Raw genomic sequence first — 23583 nt, forward strand, 5'->3', positions numbered from 1 at the left:
AGTTAATTTCTTCCTTTTATCGAACCTCTGAGTAGCCGAGGTTTAGATTTCTTATAACGGCGGGTTTCCAACGGGAATCTTTGGTATGCCATCAGTCGACAACAAAGAAAATGGCAAAACCCGAGGCTTAAAATATTGGGATGTCAATTGCGGCAGGCCTAGTTTATATCGACGCAATTACTAAAAATACAGTAGCCAGTAATTAAAACATGAATTTGTTGTATTGTATTCTTGTTACAAGTAGAATCAAGTTAGCAACTCCAATTTTAAAATAGAGCAGTAAAAATTGGGATTATTTTTTTTTATAAGGGTTAGAAGTACGTGTTGTCGAAATTAATATCAAGCTTGAATATAAAATTTTTAAAGTAATTATATATATATATATATATATTAAATTTGAGGCTAATATTTTAAAAAAATTATTCTCTCGATATTTTTTTTGCTCAGTGAAAATTATGGGGTAACTTTTTTGGTAAATTATTGACTAATTTATTTTCATTTTTGAAATTTATTGATAATATTTTATGTTTTAAATTTATTTAATTTCATTGATCCTGTATTTGTAAATATTTATATATATTAAATATTTTAGAGACATGAAAAATGAAAGAATGGAAACCTATTTTTCTTAATCACTTTATCTTTTAGGTGTTAATCACCATAGGTAGTGACTATGATTTCCTTTTTTTATGATTTATTTGTTTTTTGTGATTTGTTTTTTAGTTTGCATATTATAATTTTAATTGCTATATACTTGTAGACCTCAGAATATTAGATAAGATTAATGGGTTAGCTACGCAATCTATATTCGTTCCAATTATTTTACAATTTGTAATTATCATTTTATCTTTCACCTCATTTATTTCAAACCAAAAGTCTTATAGATTTAAAAGATGAATGTGTGTTTAAAAATAACATATAATAGTCGATTGGGTCTTAACTCGATTGGTATAGACATTGTTGCCAATATAGGAGAATATGGCATCAAGTGCGTTAAAACACATTATCCTCTTATTTATGGGTTTAGGAGGGGTTATGCCTAATTTTAGATATTGTGTCAAAAAGAACAAATATGATAAAAAAAAATAACTAATGAAATGTATGGATTGAAACTAATTAATCATAATTTTATTGGTTTTTTATAAAGTGAAAGGACTAAAATACCCTCAAATAATATTACTTATTTTAATTACAAAAGGATGTTCTCGTAACTTTCTAACGAGTTGGTGAACTGGTTGAAGGTGACAACAACTCAGTCAGTGATTTTATTAATAGTAAGTACAGATATACAACTGATAAATGTATTAAAGTGTGCATAATAAAATTAAAATATATAAAATATTAAAGTAAAACTTTAACTAAGTGATAAATTAAAGATTTTACTAATATAATTAGTGTGGGTTCAAATCTCACGCTATGCATATTTTTATTAGTTTTTTTTTTATAAAGTGAAAAGATTAAAATACTCTCGAATAATATTATTTATTTTAATTATGAAAAGACACTCTCTGAACTTCCTAATGAGTTAGTGACCCGGTTGAGGGTGGTATAACTCGATCATTAGAGTTTGCTACACCTCGAATTAAGTTAAGGCAATATTTTAATTCAATTTAAATAGGAAAAATATCAAAACTTAACATGAACTTTTATTTAATGTGCAATATCATATATGAACTTTGATTTTGTGTGATTTTATACATAAAATTTTAATTTGATTCAATTTTCACAAATCAAAAACAATATCATTAAATTAACACCATTTTATGTTAATATATTGCATACACAAATAAATATATTAATCCAATATGGAAATAATATATGTATTCATTTCTTTAAATGTGTATAATTGAATCAAAATCAAAATTTCATGTATACATTTGAATCACAATTCAAGTGTCATATGTATAATTGTACCAAATTAAAGTTTATTTATCAAAATATCACATTAAATGAAAGCTCGTGTATAAATTTGATATTTATTCCATTTGTGATAGCCCACGTGTTTGAATAAAAATATAAAAAAGTTATTAAAATTTTAAAAGATAGTATGAATTGACACGAGAATTATCGTAAATTGTTATATTTAAAACTTTAATGTTATCAATATTTTCATTAAAAAATATAATTTAACTATTTTTATAAAATGGTCATTTAAAATGTTAATGGTGAACATTTCATTCATTTCAATCTTATTGAATGGACTAAGGCATGCAAAGTACATACAATGGATTCTACAAACTATCAAACAACAATAATTTCTTATAACAAAAAAATCTAATTTGCGTCTTCACAACCACCTTCTGAAATGTATATTCTTACTTCTTAATTCTTGAAACAAGGCCTAAAATAATCCTTAAAGATAAAATTTTAGAGAGCGAAAGATCAGACAAGCAAATCTCAAAAATGAAATAATCAAACCAAAAGAAATTAATTAATATTATAAAAACAAAACATTTTAATTACACAAAATAACAAAGCATTTAAATTACAGAAAATAGCAGTTTAAAATAAAAAATTCAAACATTCATATTATAATAGGAAATGGGATGGATCATAAGTGCATCACTGAGGAGGGCTATTCTCTTTGCCACCACCGGCTCCTACATGACTGCCTCGGCCACCAACAAATTGGAACTGCCGTTGGGACCGCTGTTGTAACTGCATCATGGGTTCCAACATCCTCTGAATGTTACACAGTGTCTGATTCATTTGCTTCATCTGCGTCATGATGTTGGAAACATTAGACTTCATTGTTTGCACTTCTTCAGGAAATTGTTGTGTCGTCGACGACCCCTGTTGGGAAACTGTAGGAACATAAGGAGTGCAGCTCGCTGCATCTGAATGGCAGTGTGAATTGCTGGTCGAAGGTGAAACACGTGGTCTTGGCCTTGCACCACACCCAATAGCTTGAGACCAAAACCCATCGTCAATATGCCAATACTTGTACGCATTGTCCCGACAAGTTTTCTGCAAAAAAGAAGAAAATAATTTTCCGATTATATATATAGTTAGAGGACACGAAGATGAACAATTATTGATATAGTTAAAAAAAATCACAAAACATAAAATAATGATAAACTTAAAGACTTGCTTTGATAGCTTTAAGCTTTTTCTTGTTCATGTAATCATCAGAACCCCTAACACGTTTATTGGAAAGTTTCGCGATTGTCGATTCAGGGTGCAAGTCTTGTGACTATATAAAAAATAAAATTTCAAAATTATATTAAATAAAATTTTTAAAAATCTAAAATGTAATTTAATTAATATTTGCATAAAATAAATTTTAACTCGAATGTTATCAAACGAGACGCGATTCACAGACGAATTTGAAGCTGACTGAGGCAGCTCGAAGTTGGTGTGGGCATTAGCTCCATGCAATATCCGAGCAGTCTCATCGTATGCTCGAGCTGCCTCCTCAGCAGTATCAAAAGTTCCAAGCCAAAGCCCAACTTTTTGCAGAGAGTCATCAATCTCAGCCACCCATCTTTGGTGTCCTCTTGATGTTGATGTAGCAGTGATCGAAGTAGAGATATTAAACAAGCCATTCAGAGGGGAAAGGGTCATCTGTGAATCCCATAATGCTTCAAAAGACGGTTCATTGGACCACTTAGAGCTTGCCATAGATGTCGGTTGACTTTTGAGTTGATGCCATTGAACCCCAATTTGACCAACTGCCGATTGACCATCATATGCTTGATCATGATTTATGGCAAGGTCAGGCTTGCTAGAACCCTGAACAAGGTTCATGTTTCCTGATTCTAGGCCTAAGTTCTTGTTGCTGAGAGGAAGGTCAGAAGCAACGCTAAGTTGCAAACCAGCAGAATTAGCAGCTGAAAGGACCCCATGCCCTTTACCAGCATCAAGCAACTTGGAAAGTGCACCAACAAGAAGCCCACCAGTATCACTCCCACAGGCTTTCTCAGATGAGAAAGGCCGAAGATTATCAAAGATTAAACGGTTGGTAGACGAGCTAGAAGCCAACTGAGGACTAGGTAGTTCGAAGTTGGTTCTGGCATTAGACCCACGCAACGCCCGAGCAGCATCGTCGTAAGCTCGAGCTGCTTCCTCGGCGGTATCAAAAGTTCCAAGCCAAAGCCTGACTTTTTGCAAAGAGTCTTTGATCTCAGCCACCCACCTCCCTGATGGTCTTTGCCCAACTCCCACGAATCTATGGTGTCCTCTAGACGACGGCTTCATTCTACGGCCCAATTCATCAGCACCGGTGGAAGCTCCTGATGCCATAGTTAATTTCTTCCTTTTTATCGTACCTTTGAGTAGCCGAGATTCAGGTTGCTTATAAAGGCACGGGTACATCTGATATACCACTAGTCGACAACAAAGACAACTGCAAAACCTGGTCTTAAAATTGCAGGCCAGTTGTTTATATCGACGCAATAACTAAAACAAAATATCAACTACTCAGAGATTATCTTCAATTGCATTATACAAATATATAAATAGTTCACTAAAGGTTGAAATATAAGCCCGAAAGCTACATTTAAGCAAGTCCCGCTTTTCATAAATTGCCTTCTGAGAAATTAAGAAATCAAACAGACAACACACACACAAAATCGCACAAAACCCATTCTTTCTTCTTCTTCTTCTTCTTTCTTTCATTTCTTTTTTTTTTTTTTGGTTTTATTTGCAGTATGCATCTAGTTGAAAAAAACCATAAATAGACATACTGTAGGATATGCCGATTGTTCTACCCTTTTTATATTAATTACTTGGGTAAACTATTCATTAATTTATTAACAAATTTTCATTTTAATTATTTAACTTTAAAAAATTATAAAATATTATTAAACTATTTTAAAATTATCTTTTTAGTCACTAGTGGATTATTAACTTCCTAACCAATTGCTTGTCTGGCCGTTAAAATACTGTTTGACACACATATATAATGCATGGGTAAACAACACAATTAGTTTAGCGATTATGGGTAAACTTTAGTCACTTAACTAAAAAAAAGTTACAATTTCGTCACTAAATTATTGAAAAGTTTTTATTTAAGGTATTGAACTGTTCAAAAAAAATTATTTAAGTCATTGAGTTGTTAAGTTTTTTTTTTTTAAAGTTCTACCAATGATTTTTAATTAATGATTAATCAATACGGTGGATCAATATCCATCTATCAATAGAAAAACATATCTCAAATCCAAGTCAATCTGATGGTCAATGTCGGAGATGAGAGAAAAAAGTTATTTAAATTTTGGTTTGTAAATTCGTGATGTCCAAAATTGTTTCATAAAAAAAATTAAACTATAGAAATGAAGAGGAAAAAGAGCTTTCGATTTATGCAAATCGTGCAAATGGAGAAAGCTATAAAGCATCGATTTTAACAACTCAATAACTTAAATGAATTCTTTTAAATAGTTCAGTGACCAAATTGTAATTTGTTTTAGTTAAATAACCAAAAAGAAAACTTACCATAGTTTAGTGACTAATTTTATTGAAGAAAAATTGGATGCATTGTATATTAATTTAAGGGTAAACGACAACATTAATCATTCAATTATGGGTAAATTTTCGTTTTGGTCACTTAACTAAAAAAGTTACAATTTAGTCACTGATATTTTTCTATTTTTTTGTCACTTGTTAAGTGACACTTTTTTAATTGGTATGACAATAATTTTAGTCTTCAAATTTTATATTTTTGTCAATTTAACCCTAATTCTATATCAAAATTATTTAAAATATAAAAATATGAAAAAACCCAAAATTGCAATTTTTTTGTCGAATTCCATGCTATTGAAGAATATCCATAATTGATATTACATAGGCTTCGAAATCAACTCTGGTGCCATTTTTCTAATAAAAAATACAAAATATACCACCAAATTTATTTTTTCAGTACTCAATTCAAAATTTTAATTCATTTAAATTACTTTTCAAAACCCAAATTGTAAAAGTAAATTATATTATGAATTTTTTCTTTTCTTATAATGAAAAAGCTATATCAAGAAACAGAAAAAGTAAAAAGCAGAAAACCAAGAATTTTGTTTAATGTTTTTATTTTTTTATGTTTTTTAAAGAATGGGTATTAGAAATTTCTATTCAAATATTATAGAGAAAACTTGAAAGGTTTAAAATAAATTTCCTATTTTTTTTCACTTTATTTATTTTTAAAATTTTTATCTACTTTTATTTATTTTTATAAATTTCTAAATTAAAAAAATTTAAATTTTATCATTTTATATTGTTAGAATTAAGTGACCAATTCTTATTTAAATAAAATACGATGGAAAATAAAATAAAAGTAAAATCCATATAGAACTAGACTTCTTTTATTTTATTTTAGAATAAGGTTTTAAACCTTATTAAACTCCATCTATTTTATATTGATTAGGATAAGGTGTTTCAATCCTACTAGAATATGGCTTTGCAAGCCTATAAATAGACATAGTCTATTCCTCTTGTATTTGAGTAAAAATTTTTCGACATAGTGAATTTTCTTCTCCTCTGCCTGTGGTTTTTTTCCGAAAGGGTTTCCACGTAAAATTTATGTGTTCTTTATTTTTATTTATTTTATTCTATTTTATTTTTCACAAATTGGTATCGAGCTTAGGGTTATTCATCTCGATCACGGTAATGGCGTCTTTGAAGTATGAAATTCATTGTTGGATCGCAACACCGATTTGCGTTGTGGCAAATTAAGATGCAAGCGTTCTTGCTGAGATGGATCTAGAGGATGCCCGCTAGGATAGATAAGATGCCTTCGACATTAACAGATGAAGAGAAGAAGCGTAAGGATCGAAGGCATTAACACAATTACATCGCATTTGTCCAACGAAATTTTGCAGGATGTGATGAAAGAGAAAACGCATTGCATTATGGAAGAGGCTAGAACAAATATGTATGTCGAAAACTCTAACAAGCAAGTTGCATATGAAGCGGCGTCTTTATGCTCATCGTTTGGAGGAAGGTGCGTCGTACACGAACACTTAACAGTGTTTAAAGAAATTCTCTCAAACTTGGAGGCCATGGAGGTTCAAGATGATAAGGAAGATCTAGGGTTGATTCTACTTTGTTCGTTGCCCCGTCTTATTCAACCTTTAGAGACACGATTTTATATAGCATGAGTCTCTCACAGTTGATGAGGTTTATGATTCTTTAACCTTGTATGATAAGATGAAGCATCTTGTGGTTAAACCCAACTCTCAGGGAGAGCGTCTCATTGTTCGTGGGAGACAAGACCGGAATGTTGATGATGATCGTGGTAGAACACGAGAACGGAATCCTCGTGGTAAATCTAAGGGTAGATCGAAATCTTCAAACAGAGGTAAAACTTGCAACTTCGCAAGAAGAAAGGGCACATTAAATCTGAGTGCTATAAGCTACAAAATAAGATTAAAAGGGAGGTGCGAATCAAAAGGGAAAACAACCGGAAAATTCGGTGAAGTCGATGTTGTAGAAGACTACAATGATGGTGAACTTCTAGTTACTTCATCAATGATTCTAAAGTAAGCGAGAGTGGATACTTGATTTAGGCTGCACCTTCCACATGAGTCCCAATCGGGATTGGTTTACAACTTATGAAACGATGTCTGAAGGTGTTGTTTTGATGGGAAATAATGCTTCGTGTAAAATCGCGGTGTTGGAACAATTAAAGTTAAGATGTTTGATAGAGTTGTCGAACACTTAGTGACGTGCGGCATGTTCCGAATTGAAAAGAAATTTAATTTCGTTGAGTACTCTTGATTCAAAAGTGCAGATACAGTGAAAGTGGGGTTTTAAAGATTTCAAAGGGTCCCTTGTTGTGATGAAAGGGCAAAGAAAGATTGCCAAGTTATATGTTTCTGAGGTTCTATCATTATTGGTGATGCAATTGTCGCTTCCTCTTCCTTGTCGATGATGATATTACTAAACTTTGGCATATCGCCTAGGGCATATGAGTGAGAATGGCATGGCGAATTAAGCAAAGAGGACTTCTTAATGGGCAAGGAATTTGCAAACCGAATTTCGTGAGCACTGTGTGTTTTGGGAAGCAAAAGAGAGTTCGATTCACTAGAGGAATCCATAACACGAAGGAAACGTTGGAGTATATCCATTCGATCGTGGGGGCCGTCCAGAGTGCCTTCGAGAGGTGGAGCTAATTATATGCTAACCTTTATTGATGATTTTTCCGAAAAGTTTGGGCGTTCTTCCGAAGCGAAAAGCGATGTGTTTTCCACATTTAAGTCTTGGAAAATTATGATTGAAAAACAGACGGAAAAGCAGATAAAATACCTCCGTCATGCACAATGGCTTAGAGTTCGCTCGATGAGTTTAATAGATTGTGCAAGTCGAAGGATCATGAGACACTTGACGGTTCGTCATACTCCACAAAAGCGGCGTTGCAGAAGCGAATGAACGAACGATCATGGAGAAGGTTCGATGTATGTTGTCAAATGCCAACTTACAAGTCATTTTGGCGAAGACCTCTATTGCATGTTTTTGATCAACCGATCTCCATCCGCTGCCATTGAGAAAAAGACTCCACAAGAGGTATGGTCCGGTAATCCCGCTAATTATTCGATTTAAAGATTTTGGGTGTCTGCGTATGCTCATGTTGATAATGGAAAATTGGAACCGAGATCCATTAAATGCGTTTTCTTGGTTATAAAGTGGTGTAAAAGGCTATAAGTTATGGTGTCCTGAAAATAGAAAAGTTGTGATTAGCAGAGATGTTGTTTTTGATGAAACCGCTATGCTACCTAACTTATCTCTTAAAGACTCTTCCAATAAAGAAAACCAAAAGCGGTGGAGCATCGATTAATACGAATCAACTCCTCAAGCCAAGACAAAATTGAGAATAGAGTTGCTTCTTCACCGCAATACTCTATCGCCAAAAACAGGACAAGAAGAGAAATTAAACCTCCAAAGAAGTATGCCGAGGTTGATCTAGTTGCTTATGCTTTAAATGTGGTGAAGATATAGATGCGAATCAAGAGCCATTTAATTATTCGAGGCGATTAGGCTGTGAAGACTCGAAAAGTGGATGTTTGCTATGCAAGAGGAGATGGAATCACTCCACAAAAACAGAACATGGGATCTTGTAAAACTTCCTAAAGGTAAAAAGGTCATTCGTTGTAAATGGGTGTTTAAAAGAAAGAAGGGACTCAGGAGTTGAAGAACCCGATATAAAGCAAGGCTTGTTGCAAAGGGTTACAATCAAATTCCGAGTGGACTTCACAGATGTGTTCTCTCCGGTTGTTAAGCATAGTTCGATTCGAGCTTTGCTTGGTATTGTGGCCATGCATGATTTGGAGCTTGAGCGGTTAGATGTAAAAGCGCATTTTGCATGGAGAACTTGAGGAAGATATTTACATGCAACAACCAGAGGGTTTTATAGTCTCGTAAAAAGAGGACTATGTTTGCTTGTGAAAAAGTCCCTTTACGGTTTGAAACAAATCACCAAGACAAGTGGTACAAGAGGTTTGATTCCTTTATGACTTCTCATGATTTCAAAAGAAGTAGTTTTGACAGTTGTGTCTACTTTAAGAAAAAAAGTTGATGGTTCTTTTGTGTATCTACTTCTTTATGTTGATGACATGTTGATAGCGACAAAAGATAAAGAGAGATAAGAAAGGTTAAAGCCCAACTAAGTGAAGAATTTGAGATGAAAGATTTAGGACCAACAAAGAAGATACTTGGTATGGAGATTCTCGAGATAGAAAAGCAAGTAAATTATACCTAAGTCGGAAGGGTACATTGAGAAAGTTCTTTGCGGGTTCAATATGCAGAGTGCTAAGCTGTTAGTACTCCTTTAGCGACCCATTTCGGACTTTCATCGGCCTTATCTCCTCAATCGATAATGAGATTGAGTACATGTCACATGTTCCATACTCTAGTGCAGAGAGGATCTCTCATGTATGCTATGGTTTGTTCACGCCCGATTTATCATATGCGATCGGTGCAGATTAGCGATACATGGCAAATCTCGGTAAAGAACACCGGAAAGCGATTCAATGGATTTTAAGATACTTACGAGGCACTACTAATGTTTGCTTACAGTTTGGAAGAACTAAAGATGGAGTTATAGGGTATGTTGATCTTGATTTTCTTGGAGACCTTGATAGAAGAAGATCTCTCACGAGTTACGTCTTTACAATCGGAGGTTGTGCAATTAGTTGGAAAGCCACTTTGCAAACTACATCGCTTTGTCTACCATGAAGCCGAGTACATGGCGATTAATCGAGGCTTGTAAAGAAGCTATTTGGTTGAAGGGACTATTTAGTGAACTCAATGAAGACCTTCAAATCAACACGAGATTTTGTGACGGTCAGTGCCATCTTTCTTACAAAAGATCAAATGTTTCATGAGAGAACAAAACACATTGATATTCGGTATCATTTTGTTCGTGATATTATTGCTCGTGGTGATATTGTTGTGAGCAAAATTAGCACTCATGAAAATCCTACAGATATGATGACTAAGTCACTTCCTATAACCAAGTTTGAACATTGCTTAGACTTGGTTGGTGTTCATTGTTGAAGTTAAACCCTTAAGGGGTTTTTTGGAAGAGGTGAAGAACTTGTTTATTGAAAGTTCGCGATGAAGAACTTGTTCATTGAGAATTTGTGTCAAGGTGGAGATTGTTAGAATTAAGTGACCCGAATTCTTATTTAAATAAAATACGATGGAAAATAAAATAAAAGTAAAATCCATATAGAACTAGACTTCTTTTATTTTATTTTAGAATAAGGTTTTTAAACCTTATTAAACTCCATCTATTTTATATTGATTAGGATAAGGTGTTTCAATCCTACTAGAATATGGCTTTGCAAGCCTATAAATAGACATAGTCTATTCCTCTTGTATTTGAGTAAAAATTTTTCGACATAGTGAATTTTCTTCTCCTCTGCCCGTGGTTTTTTTCCCGAAAGGGTTTCCACGTAAAATTTATGTGTTCTTTATTTTTATTTATTTTATTCTATTTTATTTTTCACATATATATAATCAAGGTCAAATATGACATAAAGTATAAAAATTGATGTCTAAAATTATTATTATACCAACTAAAAATGTGTCACTTAACAATCGGGTGACAAAAAATAATTTCGAGAACATTAGTGGCTAAATTGTAACATTTTTTAGTTATGTGATCAAAATAAAAAATTACTCATAGTTCAGTGACTAAAGGTGCAATTTACCCTTAAAATTTAAGTCTTGCAATTACTATTGTCAAGACTGCAAAATAACGCTACGCTATTACGACCCGGAAAAAAACACTACGCTTTCTAGTCTATTATAATTCATTCCGGACTTTAAAACAACGCTACGCGGATCTCACCCGACCCTACAAAGCCGTCCGTTCGCTCCATTTTGCGCTACCGTTACTGTTTGGGACTCTTTTTTCTTCATCAGGAGGTCTTTCTCTCTTCCACCTTCTACTAATTTGAATTTTTCCAACTCAGTAAGCTTCCATTATTTCTCCCCCTCCCGATTCAGATCGGTCCGAAGAGGTTCGAACTCTCATCTCTTTAGTTATTTTTCTCTGGCACTCCCACTGCTTCGCTGCTCTATAGCACTTGCTAGTTTTTTCTTCTTTTTTAGGCATTAAAATTTCAAGTACATGTAATTGCTAGGTTGAAATATTCGATGCTTTCTTTTTCTTTGCGTAACTTTTTTTTAAGTAAATGCATCGGAAGGAAAAAGGCTTCGATCGCCACTGAGTAATTGCTTGTTTGGTGCGCAAATAAATCATAAAATGGACACTAAGTTTGGTTCATGGCATCACGTTTATGTCGTTTTATTTTATCTAGCATTGTTACTTTCTTTTTAGTTTCCTCGTTTGTTTAATTTACTTTCGGTTTCATTTTTGTTTTCCGCCTCAGTTTGAGATCAAGGAGTTGTGGTGCGAGAATAACTACTTAAACGACGATGTTTGGTGCAACTAGCCGTAAGTCTTTTTCTTACACTTTACTGGAAATCATATTTTGAATCGGTACCATGAATGCATAATTGCTTCCGGTCCTGTTTGAAACTTGAAGCTTGCGGTTGGTGCTATTACTTGTATATAGGCATTGTGAAATTCCGAGTTTCTGGTTGGTATTTTATATAGAAGACTGACTTCAGTTTTCAAAAAGCTTTCATAATTCCTTGATACCAATTAATTATTGCTATCTTCTTCTTCTTCTTTTTTGAGTGTTTACCAGTATGGCAGTATCCTTTTAAAGTTAATAATTTTTTATTACTTTTTTGCTTGCTTTGTATTTGGTCGCAGAAAAAGTGCATCCTGATAATGCTTTGTTCTGTGGTAAGTGTTATTAGTTATAATAGTTTACCTTCTTGATATGCTATTAGTTACAATAGTTTTAATTAGCTGTGCTTGTTACTGGTTAAAGATTGGTGTTTTTTTTTCTTCCGTTTTTTTCTGATATATATGCTTGAAATCTTTTCATTCGTGTTTCAGATTTTTGTTATCTTTAACATACATATAGCATGTCGTCCTTTCTTGAGAATAATTTTTTTGTCATTGCTGAATTTTTTGGAAAATTAAATTAACTATTGGAAACTCTTAAAACAACTTGTGGGAAATCATGAAACAGCCCATTTGCATCCCAGTCTGTTTTTGGGGAGACCAACAATGCAAGTAGCAATCAGTTTGCACCTAAACCTTCCTTTGGTAGTCCAACCCCCTTTTGCTTTCCAAACAGGGAGTTCAATATTTGGGGGTTCTTCTACTGAAGTGTTTGGTGCAGCCCAGTTTTCTTCTCCCTTTTTGTCAACCACAGCCTTCGGTGCCTCTTCATCTCCGGCTTTTGGAAGTTCTATGCCTGCTTTTGGATCTTCTTCTTCTCCTGCTTTTGGCAGCTCATCAGCATCTTTTGGTGGTAATTGTTCTTCTTCTACTTCTACTATTGTTGAAGTTGCTAGGTTTTGGTAGCCTTCTCTTTTTTTAATTGTATGCTTGTCTTGACTTTCTATCCATTTATTCTTGGGCAACTTGGTGTCTTTTCCTTGGTTTTAAATCGACGACTCTTTTTTTTTTGGATAGGATCTTCTGTTTTTGGTCAGAAGCCGGCATTTGGCTTTGGGTCTACTCCCACTCAATCAAGTCCTTTTGGAATCACAGCCTGCATTTGGTTCCCCGATACCATTTCCCAGTCTGCATTCGGTTCCAGTACTTCTGCCTTCGCTGCTGCAAGCACTCCTGCCTTCGGTGTCACAAGCACTCCTGCCTTCGGTTCAACTGGAAGTTCAGCATTTGGGAGCACTGGAACTGCATTTGGTGTGTCTAATTCCCCGGTATTTGGAACAGTAGGCACATTTGGAGCATCAAGCGCACCAGCTTTTGGCACTTCTCTCACTCATGCTTTTGGAGCATCAAATTCTGCTTTTGGCACTTCCAAGACTCCTGTTTTTGGAGTGTCAAGTTCTGCTTTTGGCGTTTCCGACACTCCTTCTTTTGGATCATCTTCTACTCCTTCATTCAGCTCTGGGTCTAGCCCTGCTTTTGGCCAATCAACACCAGCATTTGCCAGTAGTCCTTTTGGAACAACTACAATTGGAGCACAGGGTTCTTTTGGTGAGTAACCAAGCCTACTTGATCATAGACTTCAAAACTAGTTGTACAGTTAGGCAGAAATATATATTTTCATGGGCCTTACATGATTTAAGGTCAAGGGAGTTCTTATACGTATACATATATATATTATTTAAAATTCTTTGAGTTCTCATGTAGGACCCCGATGTTCTGCACCAGCATTTGGACAGTCAACTTTTGGGGCTCAACGTGGGGGAAGTAGAGTTGCTTCTTACCCACCTACAATTGACGCTGATAGTAGCATTGGTACACAGCCTGCTGAGAAGTTGGAGTCAATTTCAGCTATGCCTGTTTACAAAGATAAAAGTCATGAGGAGCTGAGATGGGAGGATTATCAATTAGGAGATAAAGGTACCTTTGTAAAATATTAAGAAAACCTGGAAGTTATTCATTATTCTTTCCCATGTTCATTATCAACTAACTTGCTGTAATAATTTGACTGTCAGTTGGACTGCAGCCAACCGCGCGGCCCCCTGGAGGGATTTGCTTTGGTGTGTCAACTGCACCTACAAGTCCTTGTGGTTCTTCTCCAACATTTGGCCAAACATCTGCAAATCCTCATTCCATCACAAGTACCAATCCATTTAGTCTAAAATCTCCATCCTTCAGCAGTGTAGGCTTTGCAACCTCGACTACTACCTCAAACCCTTCCCAATCAACATCATCAAGCCTTTTTGACCCAATTTCCTCAACAACTTCAGTATTTATTTCACCTTTGACTCCTACATTTGGAACTGGTTCATCTCTTTTTAGTTCATCTGTCACTCCTTCATTTCCATCTTCACCATCTATTTTTGGTACTGCTGCAGTTCCTGCAGCAATGCCAGCATTTGCTACCGGTTTAAATTTTAGCAGCAGCCAAGCATCCCCTTTGTTCAATTCTACCCCTGCAATTGGGCAGGTGACCTCTACTTTTGGACAGAATACTGGTAGCTTTGACCAAACAAGCATTTTAAACACACCTTCAACTGGGTTTTGCGGGAATATGTTTTCTAGCCCTCTACTGTTGGCTCCTGCTAACAACCCAGCTGCCTTTGGCCCGGCAACTGCAAGTCGCTCAGGAAATCTTTACTATCATTCTTCCTTTTTATCATACTTATGACCATTTGTTCATGTAATTTGTTTATAGAATGATGGATATTATGTTTGTTTCTTTGGCCTTCAACTTTGATATCTATTTCTGTACATTTTCATCATATGCTGCTGCAGGGATGCTGAATTGCATTTTTTTTCGTTCTTTTATTAAATCGAGAATTCAAGCTAATTGTTCACTTCTGAGCCCATGGTTGATTGAGAAGTAGACTCTTATCATTTGATTATTAAAAATCCGGATAAGAGTTCTTTTTTCTATTCTTGGGATGCCAATCATAATTGATATTTCTATGAGGATAGCTTTTTGCATATTCAAATGTCAAGGTTGGAAACTAGTTGATTGAAATGTGTTTCAGATAATTAATGAAAAAAAAATGCATTGCTTTATGAAAAATGTGTTTAACAGGTCTGCCATACAGAGTGCTGCTGTAGTACAACCCATCTATTACAAACCCTTATGGAAAACTCCCTGCAATGCCTCAAATGTCGATTGGTCGAGCTGGAACTGCACCATTACTTCATTATGGGATTTCTAGCATACCTGTAAATATCTTACCTTGTTTAGAGTTTGATTAGCTGTTTTTTACTTGTTATAGATCTCTCTCTTCATGCTAGTATCTTCAATGATTTGTTGTAAATTAAGACATAATAGTATTAATTGGGTGACTGGTAATAAATATATCAGGTCGTTGACAAACCTTCTCTTGTTAGAATATCACCCTTAATGACTTCTCAATACCTTTCACAAAGGTGGATCAGATTGCCTGCAAGGAAATGCTGTGATTATTATTGCCATCTCATGGAAAGTCACTTTTCTGGTCAATTGTAATATTGCATTGGGAAAATGCTGTGATGATTTTATTTTCAAATATATGAGTTCTGTACTTATTTAGTTTTTTGAATGGTCTGATTGCATTTTTTTTTTTTTTTTGATTGCTCGTAGCCGACCCTTTGGAACAACCTTTTCATTTAGGCAAAACTTCAGGTGATGGTTCCAATGCCAAGAATAAAGATAGAAAGTACCATCTTTTACAAGAACTTATCATTACCTGAAATTTCTCTTGGCATTCAATTAATTTATATCACCAGTATTGCTTAGTGAAAATTGAATCAATTAAATAACAGTTCTTTCTTGTCTTAGCCATTTAGGAACTATTTATAGCTTGTGAAGTTTAAATTTTTCTATAACTCTCTGCCAGACAATCAGAAACAGAAACATGGTAGCCTGTTATCTGTTCCTTTTCTTTTTTTATTTTTATTTAAGATAAAATCTGGTTACAACTACCTGCTCAACTTAGGATCATTTTAAATCGGCTTGTGGGCAGCATCTCTTCCACTGTTAATTTCTTTTTATCGATATGACCGTTGTGGAAAATCCAGCTGAAAATGGTGATACGATAGAACGAATTCATCCAGTCAGAGGTCACCAAAAAGCTAATGGAGTTCTTGATGATCATCATTCTGTTTAATGCCTTGTGGTTTTACTTATGTTTCTCTCTTGCTGAATATCAGTATTCTCTTTTACTCCTTGGACATGTAACTTCTGAATTGGCATATATCATTTTGTAATGGGAAAGTCCCTGCCGGTGAGGAGATCGGATGTTAGTGTCTTTTTACATTGTTCATAATTTAATAGTGCATTATGCATGCTGTTACCCATTGATAGTACAAAATTCTCGTCTTCCATCGACTTATTATCATCCATAAACCTATATTCAAGGATCCATTAATAATTTAGGTTTTAAAATTCATTAAGTTTTATATGAATTTTTTTAGGAAAATAAATAGTTGAGAGTTTTAATTAAAAAATTGCAATACACTTTATATTGGGAGAGAAAAGTTTAAATGCTGCATTTGTATATATTTATTACCAGTCATTTTTATTCGAAATTGAATTTTTAAAATTAATAAATAGTTATAGAGGTTAATTCATATTCAAATCGTTATAATACTTTGAAATTTTTAATTGAATCCTTAAAGTATTACTATTATATCAATAAAAAATTTTGTTAGCTAAGCTATTAGTTTAAGTGTCAAATTTTAGCTAGAATTTGACCGAGCATAAATCATATTGATGAAGTTTTAAACACATTTGTATTGATCAAATGTACAATTTTACTTGTTAAAAATCTAGAAGAAAAACCCTTTTAAACTTTAATAGAATCATATTTTTTTAACATGTTAGCTCTAAATTGTTTGAGTAAATATAAATTTATTTAAATTTTAATCACGTATTTTAAATATATTATATACCATGTTCGAGTGAGCATTTAATGTCCAAACCGATGTTAAGTTGATAAAATGACTTAATTGATATAATATTAATATTTGTACTTTACGAAATTAATTACAATATTATAAAATTTACGCACCAATTTAAAGTATAAATCATAATCCGTTTGATTAAATTAATCCTATTTATATACATGAAATATATATTGATGGCCTAAAAAAGTAATGTTAATTATTAATTAACATTTCACTATAGCTTGAGGTCCATTTTCGTTTTATTTTTAAGCCCAAGGAGAAGCCCAACCAAACCCTAGATTCAGGACTCCAACTAGACGCGCGTATCTATGGGGAGGCATTTAGGTTAAGTAAGGGTTACAGAGCATTCGGTTCTTCCTCCCCTCGAAGCCGCCCAAGAGAGAGTCGAGAAAGGAAAACAGAGAGCTAGAGAAAATGAAGACCATACTCTCATCAGAGACCATGGATATCCCCGATGGGGTCAACATCAAAGTGAAGGCTAAAATGATCGAGGTTGAAGGTCCCAGGGGTAAGCTTACACGTAACTTCAAGCACCTCAACCTCGATTTCCACCTCACCAAGGACGAGGAGACGGGCAAGCGTAAGCTCAGGATCGAGGCCTGGTTCGGTACTAGGAAGACCAGCGCCGCCATCCGTACCGCCCTCAGCCACATCGAGAATCTCATCACCGGTGTCACCAAAGGTTACCGGTACAAGATGAGGTTCGTCTACGCTCACTTTCCGATCAACGCCTCTATCACTGGCGGCAACAAGTCCATCGAGATCCGTAACTTCCTTGGCGAGAAGAAGGTCCCCCATCTTTATCTCGTTCCTTGCTTTGTTTAATATATTTTGCTGCATATTTTTAGTGAATCTAACTCTGATTGTTACCGACTCGTTTCATCTTTTTTTTTCCATTTGATTTAAGGAATGTACTTTTTTTGTTATAGTATGAACATCTGATCTCCATTTGTTAAATGATTGTTGGATGATGCTTCGGTATTAGGGTTTAAAGTTTCTTCTGCTTGTGTATGGTGTTGTATAATAGTTTAGAAAATTGTTGAAAAATGACAAATTCCCATGAATTCCACTAGAAAGTTATCATTTTGGATGCCTAATATAACTTATATAGAACATTCTTATGCTAAAACAAATGAACTAAAAAGGTAGTATCTTTTTCGTTCAAGTTTACTTTAATTTTAGCATAGAACTCGCTAAGAAAACTCGAAATTCTTCACGATTTTAATTTAGTGATGTATAGAAATTGTCAGGTATTGTGTTTTCAACCAAATTGTTCTTGTTCAGGGGTTAAAAGGAACCATGTTCACTCTTGATTTGTATGCCTTTTGTTATATAAGAAGGTCAAGATGTTTCTGATACTTCTTTAACATTATATTTATATTGCACCATTCTCTTTTTGACAAACATCAGGTGCGTAAGGTGGATATGTTGGAAGGGGTTTCCATTACTCGATCCGAGAAGGTTAAGGATGAGATCGTTTTGGATGGTAATGATATTGAACTCGTGTCTCGTTCAGCAGCTTTGATAAACCAGGTGTGTTTAAACATTCTTCTTGCCCACCTTATGCTAACATTTAACTGATGTGTATGTTTCATGACCTGACTGTCTGACCTTTCATTATTGAACAGAAATGTCATGTGAAGAACAAGGATATTAGAAAGTTTCTTGACGGTATCTATGTTAGCGAAAAGGGCAGGATCGCCGAAGAGGAATGATTGTTATCTCAAGTCATAGTTATGGGTGCCATGTTATTTTTCTGTCATAGTAATTTCTTTGGTACCATGGTTTTTTGTCGTTTTACCTCTTTATTTGGATTACAGCTGCTGAGTAGAAGGATGTTTATCTTTATTTGTTGTTTTAGAAAATTTTGACTTGCTGTTTGATCTTTAGTACTAAATGAAATGGGTGAAGTTTACAATTCTATTTCCTAGCTTGTTGGTTCAATAAAAGGATAATATCTTGAGCTTGGTGGGTAAATTACATTTGTAGTCACTCAACTATTTGATTTTTTTTTATCAAATATGTTTGCTTTTAAAATTGGTATAATAGTCATTTTAGCCCTTAACATCTATATATATTATATTTTAAAAAACTAAGCTTCAACATTATATATAGTATCCTTCCAACCAAATATAAAAAAAAAAAATTTTAATCTTGATTTTAAAAAACTAAGCTTCAACATTATATATCGTATCCTTCCAACCAAATATCAAAAAAAAACAAAATGAACTCCCAAAAGTCTAAAATAATACTCTTTTATAATTTTTATTCTTTTAAAATTAATTCTCAATGTTATAAATAATTTACGAAGAAAAATAATTAAATTATACAATATGTAAAAGTAAATTATATAATGTATAAAAGTTGAGGGTTAATTTTTTAAAATTTAGATTAAATTGACATAATACATAATAGGTAAGAATTAAAATTATTATTATGCAAACTTTAAAATCTGTCAAATTATTTTTTCGTTAATAATTTAATAGTCAGTAATTAAAATAAAAAATTTAAATAGATAAGTGACTAAAAAAATCAAATAATTAAGAGATTATTTATAAGTTTTCATAATTGTAGTAAATCAACTTATTTTACGAATTATTACCACCAAAAAGACTACTACAAAGAGCAAGAAAGAACGGAAAGGAAAAGGTCTAAAATTTCAACAAATATCCCTTAATATTTGTATAATAAGTGCATTGCCCACCATCCAAGATTTATGCTAGTCATGGTACATGTGCGTTCACCGTATGTTCTTCAATAGGCGGAACTAAAAGCTATTTATTGTAGAAAACAAATTCATTTTCTCTTGGCATGATCTCATTTCAGGGTGTTCTCGATGTCGATCACAAATCGGTACTTAACATCTTTCTTTACCAGCCTTTCAAGAGCTTCATTGGCGTATTGGATAGGGATTACCTCAATCTGTGGGTATATTTTACGAGCAGCACAAAAACTTATCATTTCTTGAATCATTTTAGTTCCCCCTGTTACACTTCCTGCGAATGTTTTCATACCTGCCAAGCCAAATGGTCATTTTCAAGCAACTTAGTTTACACTTTGATCAGGTTTGAATACTGTTACGTACCCATATTAAGGCTTGCAGGGCTAAATTTGATTTCACTCGGGAACCCAACGAGGGCATAAACACCAGCAGACTTGAGGAGAGACAAGTAGGGATCAAATGGATGATCACCAGATGCAGTGTCGATTATAAAGTCCAATGATTTTGATAGGCCCTGCACCGAAAACATCAGCTCCAGAACAAGGTCAATGATCAGAATTATTATAAATATTAGCTTCTAAGATGCTGAGATTCCATAAGGTCTTTACCTTCACCTGCTCTTGGTCAGATGTGACAATAAAATTGTCTGCACCGAGCAGACTCAGAGCTTCCTCTTTCTTAGAGGTGCTCGTGCTAAGAACTGTTACTGACAACCCGAAAGCCTTCCCGAACTTCACTGCCATGTGACCAAGACCGCCGAGCCCGATTACCCCTAAAGATTTGCCAGGTTGGTTCATGTTATAGCGCATCATTGGTGTATAAACAGTGATCCCAGCACAAAGCAGAGGTGCTGCTGAAGCCAATGGATAGTTGTTTGGTATTTTGAAGCAGTATCTGTTGAAACATTAAAATTGCAGGAAAAAAAAAAAAAAAAAACCAAACTATCATACACCATCAAATCCAGCATTGGTTTTATAGCATCTTTTACTTAGCAATTATAAGATGATTACATTTAAGTTTCAACTTCACTATCATGTAAAGGTGCAAAAGCATCCAAATTACAAGGGTATACATTGCAAGTACTATCCTTAAAAGCTATCACACAAGGGTTTTGCAAGGGTTGAGAGGCAATATGGTTTATGCATCAAGAAATGCTTACCTTTCGTGGACAACAATATGGCTAGAATATCCGCCTTTTGTGACTGTTCCATCAACATCAATATGATTAAAAGTGAAAACCGGCCCTTTTACACATTGCACTTCAACGCCATCATTGCAATACTCGCAATTTCTACATGAGTTGACATAAGTTCCCACTCCGACATGATCGCCGACCTTGATGCCTTGAACATTGGAACCGACCTCCTTCACAATACCAGCAATCTCATGACTGATACAGAAGGAAATTATAATAACCAAATCAGTATAAGATCAAGCTTAAGAAAGCATTCATAAATTCACAATGAAAGAAAAATCATACCCAGGCACCAAAGGATATATTGAATCTCCTAACATATTCCTCGACCAAATAACATCAGCATAACAAACTCCACAATGAGTAATTTTTATGGAAACATCATCACTTCCTAGAGGCCTGAATACAGTTTACCAGCAACAAGAAAAAGATGATATTGAAGATAGTCAAATGAATGAATGGTGCGCTGGAATTGGTAAAAGAAAAAAAAATGGATCCAAACGCACCTGCGACTGAATTTGTATGGTGATAGAACACCAGTTGGATCTGTAGCAGCCCATCCAAGGCAATTCTCTGTTTTGGTCTGGGAATCCATTGGTCTAACTAATCCACCGTAGAAAAGATACAAACTCAGTATTCTATTCCCCAATGAAAAGACAAAAGAAACAATGGATAATTCCTGTGGGGATTCAACATACAGACATATGAACTATGAAAATGGATGGTTTAAGCAAAAGAACAAAGAAGAAGAAGCTTACCCTTATATTTCCAAGAATAAATCTGAGTGTAGAAAGCCCAAAGACTAAGGAGAAAATCTCCTCCACTGGTTTTTTTTTTTTTTAAATCTGTAACTTGTTTGTTTCTTCTCCACCAAAATCGCAGTGATAATAACCTTTTATAACACTTGTAAGGCCACGGTGGCGGCGCCTTGCGCTTCCTTTTTATTGCTAAAAATATCGCCACCGTGTTTAAAAATTTTATTTTAACAACTAAAATTTTATTTTATCAAAATTAAGTATTTAAAATATAGGAATGTCTTTAAAAATAATATATATGATTTGAAATTAATTAATTAATAATAAGGTATAAAATATGTACTATACTCTAATAAAAAATTTAATTTTTTTAAATAATATATATTAATTTAATTACGAAAAATATTTTATTATTTTTCTAATTAAGTTAATGCTCAATTGACTCGTAAAATTAACTTAACCAATAATTTAAATAATATTATATAAATTTAAGTTATAAACACAATAATAATATATAGATATATAATTAAAGACTTAAATTTTTAACTTTATCATTTAAATCTCAACCTCATTAATTTTTACATAAATTTTTCATAAATATATATAAATAAGTATATTGTAATCTAATGTATATTGAATCTTTCTATCCTTAAATTCCATTAAACCAAAACTATACTCTTGTAAGCATGACTCATGCAAAGGTGTCTCTTATATGTCATCGTCTCTGTCATCAATTTATCAAATCTTCGAGAACAGTCAAAATATCTGTAGGGGTAATAGTATATTTGGTCCTGAAATTTATCAAATCTTTTAGTACAATACTTCTACTTTGAAAAAGCTTATTTTGATATTGATTATCAATATGATGTTTTTAACTAATGGTGTTAAATTTTGGCCTTATTTGTCCCGTGACTCCATCATGAATTACCACGTCGTAATCGAAAAAAAAATCAACTATTTAAACAGTGGGACTAAGAAAAAGTTATACTATTTTAATATTTCAATACAAGAAGATTATTCGTTCGAGTGCGTTAAAGCGCAGTATCTTTTTATTTAAGGATTGGGAAGAGTTATGAATAATTTTAGACACTATATAAAAAAAAAAATTAGAAAGCGTAATGCTAAACTCATATGAAATGAATGCATTAAATAGAAAAAACGCGAATTACTTTTTTTATCGATGATTGAATTATATTCTATTTCCTTTATGCTCTCTTTCATCGTGTTCTTATTATTTTCTCAGAAAACTCAATTGTCTTGCATCGAAAATTAAAGATAACAATATGACACTAGCAATTTTTCTTCATTTGTTAAGAATATTTATTTTAATTTGTTTAATGTATTATATTTTTAAAAAAAATTTATATAAAATAATAATATAAAAAATTTAATACGGGCAAGTTAGGTCAGGATCGGATTTTTTTATCTCGACTAGACTTGGGTAAAATTTTATGCCCATTTTTCAGGTTCAGACCTAGAAAACAGGTGTAACAACCACATTTTGGCTTCGAGTTAGGTACAATGATGGACCGGGTCAGGAAATAGTGGAGAAAAATTGAAATATACTAAATAGAGATTTTTAGTTTTAAATTAGGACCTGATAGGAGATTAGAAAATATTTTCGAGATGGAAAAGATTTAAATAGAAGCTTAGACTAAATTGAAATAGTATAAGAATTGTTGTGGTGGAAGTGAGAATTTAGAAAGTTAAGAGATACAAAATGGTAGTAGAAAGAAAAGAAGGATTAAAAAGAAATTTAATCAAAGTAAAGTATAAGTCACCCTAAGAATTATAAAATATGAGTTGGGATAAAATGGTAAATAGTCAAGTAGATATTTTAAAGTGTAATGATGATGGGTAAAAGTGTAAAGATGAATGGCTTGAGGACTTATTAGCAAATCGACCATTTAGAACTTATTAGCAAATCGACCATTTAATAAAAAAGTGAGATATTTTTAATGGAAATGTGTAGAAAAGTGGAGAAAACTTTTCCCAATACACTAACTGTCACTCACCTTCC

At 33.5% G+C, this 23583-nt stretch overlaps 3 protein-coding genes across 8 annotated transcripts; 2 read left to right on the plus strand and 1 right to left on the minus strand.

The window, feature by feature from the left end:
* The first annotated feature begins 11197 nt into the window (after nucleotides 1–11197).
* Nucleotides 11198–15525, plus strand: LOC108487436 (nuclear pore complex protein NUP98A-like). 2 transcript variants are annotated; one of them, XM_017791780.2, is made up of 7 exons: nucleotides 11198–11447; nucleotides 11820–11884; nucleotides 12209–12241; nucleotides 12534–12818; nucleotides 12983–13513; nucleotides 13670–13882; nucleotides 13978–15525. In XM_017791780.2, the coding sequence occupies exons 2-7, from the start codon at nucleotides 11866–11868 to the stop codon at nucleotides 14631–14633; spliced, it is 1737 nt and encodes a 578-aa protein (XP_017647269.1). In that variant the 5' UTR covers nucleotides 11198–11447; nucleotides 11820–11865; the 3' UTR covers nucleotides 14634–15525. The 2 variants fall into 2 exon arrangements, with proteins under 2 accessions (XP_017647269.1, XP_017647270.1); XM_017791781.2 differs by lacking the exon at nucleotides 12209–12241.
* A 1655-nt stretch (nucleotides 15526–17180) lies between these two features.
* Nucleotides 17181–18868, plus strand: LOC108487023 (60S ribosomal protein L9-1-like). The gene is made up of 3 exons (XM_017791224.2): nucleotides 17181–17680; nucleotides 18302–18424; nucleotides 18520–18868. Exons 1-3 carry the CDS (start codon nucleotides 17306–17308, stop codon nucleotides 18604–18606), a joined length of 585 nt encoding a protein of 194 aa, XP_017646713.1. The 5' UTR covers nucleotides 17181–17305; the 3' UTR covers nucleotides 18607–18868.
* A 571-nt stretch (nucleotides 18869–19439) lies between these two features.
* LOC108487213 (probable cinnamyl alcohol dehydrogenase 1) lies at nucleotides 19440–21758 on the minus strand. Of its 5 annotated transcripts, none has more exons than XM_053023210.1 (7): nucleotides 21567–21758; nucleotides 21315–21411; nucleotides 21094–21207; nucleotides 20773–21003; nucleotides 20228–20507; nucleotides 19977–20127; nucleotides 19440–19905 (listed from the first exon to the last, which is right to left on the minus strand). In XM_053023210.1, exons 2-7 carry the CDS (start codon nucleotides 21401–21403, stop codon nucleotides 19709–19711), a joined length of 1062 nt encoding a protein of 353 aa, XP_052879170.1. In that variant the 5' UTR covers nucleotides 21404–21411; nucleotides 21567–21758; the 3' UTR covers nucleotides 19440–19708. The 5 variants fall into 5 exon arrangements, with proteins under 5 accessions (XP_052879170.1, XP_017646979.1, XP_017646981.1 ...); XM_017791490.2 differs by having other exon boundaries at nucleotides 20222–20507; XM_017791492.2 differs by having other exon boundaries at nucleotides 20222–20507; nucleotides 21315–21446; nucleotides 21567–21749.
* Between the last annotated feature and the right edge of the window lie 1825 nt (nucleotides 21759–23583).

The sequence above is a fragment of the Gossypium arboreum genome, chromosome 12, assembly GCF_025698485.1.
Source record: "Gossypium arboreum isolate Shixiya-1 chromosome 12, ASM2569848v2, whole genome shotgun sequence".
Taxonomy (NCBI): domain Eukaryota; kingdom Viridiplantae; phylum Streptophyta; class Magnoliopsida; order Malvales; family Malvaceae; genus Gossypium; species Gossypium arboreum.

Bases quoted from the DNA above. Each gene is read 5' to 3' on its own strand.
- LOC108487023 (XM_017791224.2), top strand. From the start codon at position 17,306: ATGAAGACCATACTCTCATCAGAGACCATGGATATCCCCGATGGGGTC. The intron at 17,681-18,301 runs GTCCCCCATCTT...GACAAACATCAG, and splicing joins ACTTCCTTGGCGAGAAGAAG to GTGCGTAAGGTGGATATGTT. The intron at 18,425-18,519 runs GTGTGTTTAAAC...ATTATTGAACAG, and splicing joins CAGCAGCTTTGATAAACCAG to AAATGTCATGTGAAGAACAA.
- LOC108487436 (XM_017791780.2), top strand. The intron at 12,242-12,533 runs GTAAGTGTTATT...ATCATGAAACAG, and splicing joins TGATAATGCTTTGTTCTGTG to CCCATTTGCATCCCAGTCTG. The intron at 12,819-12,982 runs GTAATTGTTCTT...TTTTTTGGATAG, and splicing joins CTCATCAGCATCTTTTGGTG to GATCTTCTGTTTTTGGTCAG.
- LOC108487213 (XM_017791490.2), bottom strand. From the start codon at position 21,403: ATGGATTCCCAGACCAAAACAGAGAATTGCCTTGGATGGGCTGCTACA. The intron at 21,208-21,314 runs GTGCGTTTGGAT...AACTGTATTCAG, and splicing joins CCATACAAATTCAGTCGCAG to GCCTCTAGGAAGTGATGATG. The intron at 19,906-19,976 runs GTACGTAACAGT...TTGGCTTGGCAG, and splicing joins CCCTGCAAGCCTTAATATGG to GTATGAAAACATTCGCAGGA.